General features: G+C 36.3%; 1 protein-coding gene across 1 annotated transcript in view; it reads right to left on the bottom strand.

The window, feature by feature from the left end:
• GABRA2 (gamma-aminobutyric acid type A receptor subunit alpha2) overlaps nucleotides 1-12,793 on the bottom strand; it is a gene marked incomplete at both ends in the record, with an annotated part of 57,300 nt that overhangs the window by 22,208 nt on the left and 22,299 nt on the right. The window contains one exon of the mRNA XM_082282460.1: nucleotides 9,850-9,917. Coding sequence (XP_082138586.1) covers nucleotides 9,850-9,917 — 68 coding nt within the window. The remainder of the gene's footprint in view (nucleotides 1-9,849; nucleotides 9,918-12,793) is intronic.

Genomic DNA, 12,793 nt, shown 5'->3' with positions numbered 1-12,793 from the left:
AAGTAAACAAGGCTGAGAAGAATGTATCCACAAGAAAACCCAACTGAGCAGATGTGCTGAAAATAAGCCCTGGCTTGGTCTGTCAGGGAGAGACCATAGCCACCAGACTCATTTCTGGGGTCTTCCACCAGAGGACTGTACACGATCCACAGTTGCAACAGATCCATGGTGTTGCAAAAGACAGGATAAAAATCCCCTCTCCAGGAGAGGTGTCTGGGCATTCCCATGTAAACCTGAACTATATTAACCCACTGAACTCTATGCTTCATGGGCTTCCTCCACCCCGGCAGATCAAAACTGAGACCATCACTTTGACCAGCAAACACTGAAATTACAACAACCAAGTCTTGTCATTGAATCCATGAGTGGGGATATCTTTCTGCTCTTCTCCTTTCTTTCTATTTCTTTCTTTTCCTTGTAAATTTTCTTCAGTGTTATTTTTATGCTTTTGTATTGCTATATTGCTATAGATATTAATAACCAAAATGGCTACATACCTCCTTTCCCCCGCAACCAAAATTTTCCAAAATTAACTTTTTTATATAGAACCTGAGTTACCCTCACCTTTGGGGTGGTCTGTAACACCATCCAGCCTGGGCTGGAGACCTTTATTTCAGAACATCTCATTTAGAAGATGGAAACACAGAATAAACCAAGGTTTGGTGTGAATGATGATGAACACCTTCTGCTTCTGTTTACCACAATAGTAGTAAAATCTCACATAGTTCTTAAATAACTTAACTTTCTACAGACCTCTTTGCATTTTTTCAGTGGAAGTACTGGGATCTCAATTTTGTATGAAGGGAAACTAAGGCACAGAGGTGAAATTAATTTGTCAAGATCCATTTAAAATGATTATGAAAAGCAAAATACAACTTCTGCCTGTGCAGTGCTGTATTCAGTGATCCCATGTTCCATTCCATGCCAAATCTATTCTACTTATGATCATGGATATCCCTATTGATGTTACCATATAAAATAAATGAAAAAATAGGAAGGTATTGAAGTACTTTGAACATAATCAACATGATAAAAAGCCAGCATTTATCAAAAGATGCTACATAAAGATTTTGAAACTAATTCCTATTTGATGTATGTGCCACTTTGTGGTAAATCCTGTGTAATGTTTTTTTTTCAATCAAGACTAATATTCTGTGAGAAACACAAATCTGGACTCTAGGAAAAAATACTCCGATTAATACCTGATGCTAATTTCATTCATTCTGCAGATGTAAAAAAAAAAAAACCTATGTAAAAAACCCTGTGCTCTTTCTGGACATGACCTAACCACTCTCCGGTATATAGTGCAGTATCTCCACAAAATCACAGGAGCATAATTCCAGGTCTTCAAAGGACTCCTGCGATCATTTCTAGACAAGAAAGTGTTTCCTGCTGTGTGGTGTCTAAAATGGTGCTTACACAGCTAGACTCTAATACAGTACAATTAAACATAATCTTTCAAATATGTATTATAGCACCTTCCATGAAGTTTAGGTACAGATGATGAGATTCTTACTGCAGTTTTAAGAAGCACTTGACCCTCTTCAATGGTCAGAAGAACAAGATGGTGGGGAAATTTCATTCCTCTTTTAATATGGGGTTGTTGTGCATAACAGTATGCACCATAAAAAAGACATTAGTATCTCTGGGAGAAGATTAACTGACCTGAGTATAAGCAATCTCCACTACATGGTAGTCTTCTTTTTTTTTTTTTTTTTTTTTTTTTTTGCTAAGGCCAGATTTGTATGGGAAAAGTTCAAAAAACAAAAACCATACTCCTATCCTTTCCGATAATGGCTGGCAGATTTTGGCAGTTTTAGCATCTGGAGTAAAGATGGACATGTTCCAAATATCTCAAAAATTGTAAGTGTCCATTAGCAAGCAGTATTGTCCTGAAGCAGATTGAACATTTTTTTTTAATTACCTTCTAAAATACAGCATTTTGTTTAATGAAGAGTTCAAGCCAGAGTTCCTCATTCCCTACTTGTAAAAATTTTTAATAGTCATTTCTCTAAAGTATGTTTGTCTTTTTCCTGACCACTCTTAAAGCCATTAACTGATATATATATATAACCACAAAACCAAATTTTAAATACTATAAGATAGAAGTCTTTTAAAAGACAAATAAAAAGAAATTAAAAACAAGCGAAGGGGAAATGGCATATACAGCTTTTCACTGAGTCCTTAAAACAGTTAGAAATACTGTGGTTGATACACTATCAGATAAACAGTTCAGATTCATGGACCTAAATCTCACCTAGATAATATAGGATCTGCATATTAGTATTTGTTTTTACATCGGTATAATTTCTTAAATTTAATTCTTAAAATGTACAGTCTAGTTTTCATATCTGCCTTAAGGAAATGTGTAGTTTTACTTTCAGATTTGTTTAAAAATGTTAACAATATTAGTATGTAACTGGTGCTGTAGAATACTAGCAGGATTGGTATGCATCTGAGCATCAAAATCACTTTCAAGAAAACCAAGTAGAAGTTTAGACAGAAGAATCAAAAAATGTAATTACTCAAAGCAAAATTATCTGCCCGGTATATGCACACTTATTATAACCTGATGATATTCGTCCGTGTGATGAGTGTAAGTTTGTGATGCAACTTCTGCAATTCAATTTATTAAACCTGCACACTAGACATTTTCAGTGAATGCTGAAATTAGCTTTACAGTAGGAGGATCACATCATTAGTTGGTTGTCTTAGTGGTTGTCTCTGTGGGCAGATCTATGCAGGGTGCAGATGGCACACTGAAGGAATAACACACTACAGCAGTCTGCATAAACTAGTTCATCATGGTACGGCTTGGCTTCACCTAGGCCCACCCACCAGATTGGACAACAATCTATCTCACTTGCTACTTATCTCTTCTCTAAAAGCAACCAACTGTCTAACAATATGAGGACTGAAAGAGTTCTCCACTGATCCTCCTCAAAGCTCCAATCACAAGCATTGACTACTCAGGCTCTGCACAAGCACTTGTGTATCAACATCAAACCCCACTGCAGAGATAAATAAACTGAGTCCATTTCCTCTCTCCAAAACTTACCTTCTGATGTGTGCGCAGCACAGAACATAGAAGGAAATAGCAGACAGCCAGAAGTTCCCTTCAGGTCTTTCGGAGTGTAGATCTTACATACTAGTGAATAGAATCCTTGAAAATACTCTGATGAAGGAGGACTGTGGTTTGAAACTGCCTTGTTGGTTATTTTTTACCAAAACCCTTAACAGCCCTGTTAAAAACTGAAACACTACCCCATCAATGCATTTCAAAGGAACACGTATTCATTTTTAAATACATAAAGTAATGTCTGCCAGATACATATGACCTTTAATACTATCAAGAAAATGTGGAATATTTCTAGGGAATTGCAGCATGATTTTTCTCTATTTGAATAACTCATTTCAAGCCTTTTATTTCTGCCTAATCTGTCAACTTCAGTCATTTTTGTCTAAGCATTTAATCTAAACATGAAGTATTTTTAAAAAATTTGTAAAAAAATGTGTTTAACCAGTTTGAATGATAGTGTCTAGGGAAGAGAATGTCTTTCTATTCATATTAATGTAAGAAAAGGACCTTCTCTGAATAAATTTCTGTCTCTTTCTTTCCAAATAGCTGATGTACAGAGAACTCTGAGTCTAAAAGAAGCACCAAGGAGAGATAAGAGGGGCATGTAAGAGATACGAATAGGGATTACTTAGAAGAGAGACTATGGGACATTTTTCCCACTACTGTCACTAAAAATAAAAACACTTCTCATTATCCTTTTTTTATTCAGACATGGAGAAAGAGCAACCCTGAAACACAGTGGATGCCTGGTGACAGGAACAGGAAGTCAAACAAAGGTACAGAGAGAGCTAACGGCAGTGACAGGCTTGGACACAGCCTCTGACAAATCAATCTCCAATATTGATCCACTTTGCAGAATGTTGCACATCCTGAGGAAAAAGACTTCCCAACAGAATAAAAGGACAGAAACTCTGCAAGAGATCATGTGAGATATTCTCATCAAAATTTCAGCGTATGGATTTAACTTGCAAAGGTAATTACCTGAGCCGGTACTAAAAGGGAATAAAGCAACAAGTTCATTGACTTTTCAGAAACATATCAATTATAAAAACACAACCTAGATGCTCCCCAATGCTCCCCAATACCCAAAAAATCCAAGTGTATTTACCATTTCTTTTACTCTTTAGTCTTCTCTTACTGAGTTCAAATAATTACTACATAAAAGTAATTGCAGTACTTTTTTTAATCTTTTTGAAAAAAAAAAATCTTGATGCATTCCCTTATTCTGTCCAGAATTATATATCCTACCACTCCTGTAAAACTTCTCTTAAGTTAAGGAATTCTAGCTAATAATTAGACTTTGAAAGAGCTAAAAATAAGTTGCATAGGAAAAATAACCAAAGCAAAATCTGAAATGCAAACTGGAATGAGGAAATCTGAAAAACAGACAGAAAAAAAGAAATAGGGTTCCAAGCTCAGTCACTATCTCTAAAGAACCATCCTCAGTTGTAGGGAGGAATGCTGTAACAACCCTTCTGATCATTTCTGTATTTGACTTTCAGTCTTCATTGAAAATTTCTATTCTGACTATATTTGAAAAATCAGAAACATTTATTGACATTTCAGTTGAAAACTTGACGAGATGGAAGTGTGTGTAGTGATGAACTAGCTGTGTATGACAATCTCTACAGCTGTGTATGACAATCTCTACTAGCTGTGTATGACAATCCTGTTCCTTGACTTCAAAGTGAAAAACTGCAGGTCTATCATCAAGAAACTAGGAAACACTTGTTTACAAACAACTTGGGAACAAAGGTGTAACCACAGTAAACAAAACTCCCCAATAACAATGAAAATCTAAGACTGAAAGATGAAGTACAAAAGTCTCAGAAAGCTTCTTAGCTTTTAATATTCAAGCTAAACTGATTCGAGTCCTGCCACCTACTAACCGTGTGTTGTAGGAAAGCTGGGAAGATGTTCCCGTGATAATCAGAAAGACTGTTCTGAGGCAAAATTTGCTAAATCTTGGCAAAGCTTTTTCCACAGCAGACCTTATATAAAGGGTCTCAGTACCTACATAATCTATCTTACATAAAATAACTATTGCTTGAGGAGTAAATAAGTCTCATTTATTGTAGATATATTTTTTCAGTTATGGACATCAGCACTTACTGTGTCTATGGCTATGGGGGAAATTTCAGAGCCAAAGTGTCAGAAGAGCCTGTAAAGACACCAAGTCTGAGAAAAAGAGGTCAAAGTACAATGCTTTCAGTGCCGAAATTCAAGCTAGCAGCATGCAGAGTTATAATGATGGTAGAGTTTACCAGACTTCAAGTAATTAATTTTTAAAAACAGAAAAAATAATTAGGTTTAATGTTCAATCCTTTTTACCCTACAAATTACAATTCAACCAAGTTTATCCTTTACCTCTGAATTTTCAAATATTAAATATTTTAATTTCACGATAAATGCTTTAATTAGCATCTGCAATAATAATTTAATCCTATAACTCTTTAGAAAATTCAGAGGTGCTTTGCTTTTCAGTTGCTCTGTCCAATTTTTCATTTGTTTGTTTTTCTAAACAATGCAGCTTTTCTTCTCTCAGGCTAATGTCAAAATAAATTTGTATCACTGATTGGGTTAGAAGCCTATAAGGCATAGCATCACAATACTGAACTTAAACATTTCTGAGAAATAACAGCTCAAAAAGACAGAAGAGTGAAAGTAAAATCTGTTTGATCCCATGTTTTGCTTTGCCTTCCTTGATTCTCACTAGTTTGCAAAAGGAAGTTGAAAATTCTTATATATTGGTATTGTATATTTGACATTAAATAGAGTGGTTGACATAAAACAGCATTTCTTTGACACAAATGATACAGATACCCAAATATTTTTGTTCATTTGAAGCACAGTTTGCAACATTCTCCTGGCCAAGAGTGAACAGATTTGGTAGCTGACTATTTTGGTCAGAACAAAGAGTAGCATCTTTTTAACTTTGTCAAAATGTTAATCCACAACAAGGACCAAATGTTTTTGACTCTTAACACATTTGGAGAAAAATCTCAGCCTCATCTTCTACCTCCTGAATTTATCAATGGCAACTTCAGCTAACTTAAAATCAGTCAAAGACCAAACTCTCCTGGACTTAATTATTTTTTGGCAAAATTGTGATACTGGAAAAATACAGTGAATGTGAATAAAAACCTACATTCTAGCAATCATACCAAGTCACAGATTGTACACAATACTGTATTATCATTAATGGTAATATGCTTGTGAGGAAAACAGAAACCTCACAAAGTCATAGCAATTCAACAACAAAGGTTAGACTTACATTTTATCAGCTTCGTGAATCATCACTGCGTGAGAACAGTGTCCTTAGCTCCAATCCAACCCATCACTGCCTGTGTGCCACTTCCTTCTTCCATACTCTAAACACATATTAATCATCTCCCATGTATGTGAGTCCCCTTCCTATTTTCAAAAGCACCCCTTTTCTTCTAAGCACCATTATTCTTCACAAGATACTAACCAAGGAGGAAAAAACAAACTGGAAAATAGATCATGCAAAGCGGTGCAGTCACACACACACAATGCTTTTTCTTACTATAAGAAACCCCAGCTGAAGGAATCCTAGGGGCAGCAATAATCATCAGAGTTTTGGGCAACAGCAATGTTCAGCCTAAAAACCTCATGTGACTGAGGGCCTCATCATTCACATTGTGACAGCAGAGGACCTCAGGGGCTGGGACCCAACCTTCCTGAAAAATCTGTTTGGGATGCTCTGAAAATTCTGGAGGACATGGGCAAGGGTCAAACTATTCTTCCAATGAAGCCTTTTAAAGAGGAAATTTAAAAAATTATAATATCCCAGGGTTTCCAACATTTACAGAAGAAAATATCAATGAATGGTCTGTATAATAGTTTACATTATCAATTCAGTCATGCAGGTCCTAAATGAAAAAGTCCTCATGGTTAATACTCTAATGTCACCTTCATGTTCGACAGAATACGTGATGGTTTGGAAGCTATTATTTCAAAACTCACATGTTGAAATTTTCTAATTGACTGCTCATACGTTTCAAAATTATTTTATAATTATCAACAGAACAAGCTAAATTAACCCTGAAGCTTGTAGTAATAAGAATTAAACTGCTCTTACTTATCTATCTACTTATCTGCAAATAAACCTACCCATTACAGCAACAGCTGCCGTTCTGATGCACTGCACTCTTTGATTAACACCTCTGCATAGATCTCTTAGAGCTGTAGCATCAAAGGACCTGACCCCTTACTGCACTGTCTATATGTCTATGCAAATAGACACCCAGAGTTCTCCACACATTTATCCACTGATATCAAAAGTGTGTTGGGAGCAAGGGAATAGCTCAGGCAGCTTTTCATTACATTTCCATTTAAGCACAGATGACTTGCACAGCCTTGGGTAAGTCTCCTCGTGTCTCAGTACTCATTTTTAAAAGTGGATTAGTATCATGTCCCTGTTACACAGGACTACAATAAATGCAAGACTTTACCCCTGTAAAGTCATGAGATACTAGACCAACAAGGTCAAGATGCTCATATCATCTTTGTACATAGCTGTGGATACCTTTTTTACAAAATTATTAATAAAATAAAAATTTCAAAAACCTAAAATCATTAGGAAAAAACACCTCAAGAGAATCAGCAACATGTAATAAAAACAACAAAAAAGTGTATTTCTCCTATGAAATGGCCTTTCATGTGAAGCATCACTAATGTATTCATAAATATCAAAACGTAACTTGAAAATTGAAACTATCCCACACAAAAAAACAAACACAAAAACCCACCAGAATATATTCTCCAAAGCTATGATTACCTGCTAGTCAGTAAGCAAATAACTTTTAAAATATACAATGTACCATGAAAAATTTAGTTCCATAAATTTGTTCATAACATCACAATGTTCCCTGTTTTGTATGATGCATAACCTGACTTTTTTCATAGAAAAAGAAATGTTGCCTGATTTAAAAAATATTCATTTTTAAAAGCTATGGATACATCTAGGTACTGTTTTATATGTCTCATATATAATAATGAATGTTCAAAACACTTAAAAAATAATTTTGTGCAGGATTGGCAAGGGTAGTGTGGGAGACTGAGATGTTAATGGTTAATGGCTCAAACAATCAGCCATTTGCAAAAGCAGCCAGGGCTTTGCTGAGGATGAGCCCAGGTACAGAGGGTTCGAGTCCCAGGAGATGACCACTACAATGCAACTTCTGTTTAGCAAGAAGCTGGGGTTTGAGACATATAAGGGAAGAGGCCAAAAAGAAGCAGATCCTGTGAGGTGGATTAATACTTTTTATCATGCTGATGTCCTTCCTTACACAAGTGGCTCAGCTGTAAAACTCCCCCCGACCTGGGACATTCACACACAGGCCTGATGCTCATCCCTTCTGATGGTGCACAACCGGCTCAACTACGCTGACTGAGAGGCAGCTGTCTTGTCTTAGAAGGTGTCATAAACCAAAGACCCCTGAAATGCCCCAGATTCATTTCTGGGGCCTTCCACCAGAGGACTGCGCATGATCTACAGTGCTGCAACAGATCCACCGTGTGGCAAAAGACAGTTTAAAACTCCCCCACCCCGGGAAAGGTGCCTGGCATTCCACCTAAAGCTAAGCATATGTTAACCCCCTGAACTTTGTGTTTCGTGGGCTTCTGCCATCCCTGATGGGTCAAGATTACGACCACTATTTGGACCAATGGACATTAAAATTGCAACAATCAAGTCTTGCTGCTAAATCCACAGATGGTGATATCATTCTACTCTTATCTTTTTTTCTCTTTCTCCCTTTTTTCTCCTAACTTCTCAGAATACATTGTAAGCCAGACTAAAAAATTCCTGTCAATGCCTTAATAAGTGCCTTGTGTCCGGATTTGTTAAGGCTGGCTAAGTTTAAGTTTGCTAAATTAAAATTTATGAAGTACTTACTTTGCCTGGATATTGTTTTAAAATGTGTCAAGTACCTTATTCTACCTTAATGTTCTAAATTTTGCAAGTAAATGTTTGCTGTTGAATCTGCTGAGAATTTTGTTCTCTCCTACACATTGCCCAGAGTAAATTAAACAACCTTGCCCTAAACCTGTCAAGTGGACAGGGGCATAAGAGGTAGTTAAAGTAAGTTTGAGATTGTCCTTCCCTTCCCTTTTAGAGAAGCTATATCCATCAGGTCTTCCTACCCAGTGTGAAACATTCTCCCTCATCTCTGTATTACTCGCAGTGAGCCTACAAACAATTCTTTATAATCCAGAGCAATAATCTGAAACTTTCTTTCTTTTTTAATGTCACTGACTTCCTTAGATGCTTACCAAACAATTATGAATTGAAATGAAATTACGAAGGACAGATCTGCAAAACACCACAACCATGTTGATGACCCAGCTTCCAAGCTATGTCTTTCAATAAGTTTAATTTAGATTTGACTCCCATCAGGTCCTTCAGTCTATTGCCAACATTAAGAGTGTTCCTTTCATTCCAGGTTTTCATCCAAGAGGAATCCAGTTCATCCATCTCAAGATTGCTCCAGAATATAAACCAAAATACAGTCAGTGGGACAGTCTGAAGATTTATAGGTCTAAACTAAACAGCTAATACAAGCACACTCATCATAAAGTCTATAAACCAGTTTCCAAATTTAGAACTACATGGGGTTAGGCACTTTCTGATTTCAGTGAAACTTTTAAATTCATCCACAATAAGTAAAAGAAGAATACAAGTTTAAAGGAATTTCATATATATTTTACACCATTTACCCACATATGCAAAAGATTCAGGAACTCACCATATCAGTATCTGACACAGGTCCAAAACTGGTCACATAGATGTTAGTGAAGACTTCAGTAATACTATCTGATATAAAAAGAAAAAAAAAAAAAAAAACAAGCAAACATTTTAAATTGATAGTATTTTTTCTAACTCTCTATGCAAGATTACGGGACATTGAACAGATTTCTCTCCTTGTTTACTACCCCTAGCCAGTATCCTGTTGTAAATACTGGGAGATTAACACACAGTTTGTCCCACAGAGTAGTTTGTTTCAGTTAAAGAACTATACAATCATCAGCAACTACACACGTATATCCCATTTCTCTACCAACAAGAATAACCACAGCATCTTGGACTTAACATGGAAGTACAGTTCTAAACACAAAATGCCTTTGTTGCAGAGGTGTTATCTCTGCTGTCACAGATCTCTCCTATTAAAGCCTTTCTAGTTGAAGGCTGTTTTCTACATCCTCAACAGCTTTTCAAAAAAAAAAAAAAAGACAAGAAAAAGCAATTATTGACTGCACCAAATGTAACAGAACAGCATCCTGCTTTTTAATTGGGTGTGTTTTTAAGTGGCACGTATTTTAACATAATAGTTCCTTTCCTTGATACATAATGCTCCTGATACATTGCTGTGGTACTGTGAACACTGAGAAAATGTCCTTCCTAATCACTGTAGCCAGACAGCCATGAAATCAGAATATTAGACATTGTACTGCAGGGAAAAATAATTGCTTAGTTTCCTATCTTCAGTTTTCAATTAGGCTCAAAATAGAACGATATTCACTAAGAGGGGTAGTACACACAGGAAATTTCTTACAGCAGTTGCCAATTAAAGTCTGCATTCTAGACAGTCAACACAAGGAATTCTCTGCCTTAAAGCCAGCTGCTGATTGGAAAAGAAAAATTTGAATATAACTAGGTGCAATTTGACTCATCACAGAATTTCCCATTCCCAAAAGTAATACAACTGCCTGTTACATGAGTGATCCTGCTGTTACATTATGATAGTATGTTATATTGTGATTCTATTTCCATATTTAATCACCATTAAATGCAGGTAATTAATAGCTTCTGCTTTCCTAAAAGCTACCTTTTAACAAATATGTGATGTAAGCAAATTTTACTTCTAATTCTATTGAGGCCAACAGTATAATCACTGCTCTTTACCAGGAGAACCCAATGGTGCTCACTCATGACAGCAGAGTCTCTATCAGCCACCAGGAAAAGGCCAGGACTGATCCATGAGCAGCTGCATGGGGAGCAGTGCATTTTCAAAGGGATGTAGCTGCAAAGATACAGTGCTTTCAGACACCCTCCAGAGCATGGGCGTGGAATATTCATCCATTCTCATCTATAAGGAAACTTCCTTCTTCAGCCAAACACTAGAATACAGGACTTCATAATCCCTTCCTAGCAAAAAGAATCTTTTTTCCCAGGATCATGTCTGCTTTTCAAGCGAATAAATAAAGACTGACTCCTACAATTCCTCTGCATGTCCTGAGATATGTTTATTTGTGTGATAGAGACTTCTGGAATCCCTTATGAAGCATCCTTACACAAGCTGAGTTGATTTCTACTCCAAACATCCTACAAACAAATTTTAAATCAGTGGACAGAAAAGTTGCTGAGTCTGCACTGCTCTTGGTATTCAACAAGGATAAAGTATGGGTCTGGCTGAAGTATTCATGCTGCCCGTGGGAGACTCTCCAGAAAAAAAAAAAAAAATTATTATCTCCAAATGGTTACCTGGCACAGACTGGAATGAAATGGAAGAGTGACAAGAGAGCTACTGTTCAGGAGGTAAAATGGTGCTGCAGGGACTAACTGGGAAATTTGGCCTGTACTGCGATGACTGTACAGAATCTTAATTATAATTCCATGAAAAACACTGGTGTTACTAAAATATGACTGGCAATCAAGTATCCCAACAGCAGAGTATCAAGACTAATTTCAAATATACTTGTATAATTTGAAGGGACCCTACTATAGGTAACAAGGTCACTTGGCAAATCGTTACCTGCACACGCCCCACCTCCCAAATGCTTGGAAGCATAGTCCTCTTGTAACCTCGCTCTATTGCTATCAGTTATCTGCATCTGATTTATTATTTGACACAGAGGAATAATTTTAATATTTGTATATAACAAACTACAGGGCATGGAATCTTCAAGCTTGCCTTGCATTCAAAGTTTTAATTTAAAAAAAATCACATATTCTATTATATGATTTCTACACTATTCTGGATCCATCCTTCCATCAGAAATGAGCAAAGACAGAGAGGAGAACAAACATATTGACCACAACTCATGCTATTAAAACAGTCTGTAGATTCCCCCTGTTGGTGTGTGTTAGGAAAGAGAAAAGTACACTACAGAAGAAATGGCAGATTTTTATTTCTGCATCCTATTTTCCAAATTCTGCATAGTTAAGAACTTTCTATTCCTAGTCTACCTTCAAGAAAACAAGTTCTTAAGGACAAAAGAAGCTGAAATGTAATAAATCTTGAATTACTCATGTTACCATCCACTGATGTTAGCAGCCTGAGTGTTGCATTTGTTTCTTCCTTGTTACTTTACATATTGTTACAACAAAGGTTCCTCTGAATTAAAAAATTGAACTTGGGGGTTCAGAATCAATGCCTACAAAAAGAAAAAATACATCCTCCTTTTCTTACAACAAATATTGTAGCTATTGCTTTGAAGGAGTATATGCTTGTCAAATAAACAATTCAGAAGCACAAAGCACAGTTTCAAATGGACTCTCTAATCAAAATTCATCCAGCAGGCGTCACAGTTACAGGCTTTTTATAACTCATATTCTGTCAAGAACAGCACAAGTCATCATACTTAGCCCACTAGAGATTCAAAGTGTTCTGGATAATCAGTTCTTCTGGAAAAGCCAAGGAATATACTCAGCTAAAAGATGTTCAATGCAACATGTGTTTGTGAAATCTA

The sequence above is a fragment of the Coloeus monedula genome (genome assembly GCF_965178545.1).
Source record: "Coloeus monedula genome assembly, chromosome: 5".
Lineage (NCBI taxonomy): Eukaryota > Metazoa > Chordata > Aves > Passeriformes > Corvidae > Coloeus > Coloeus monedula.
This window is presented reverse-complemented; position numbering and strand designations above follow the sequence as displayed.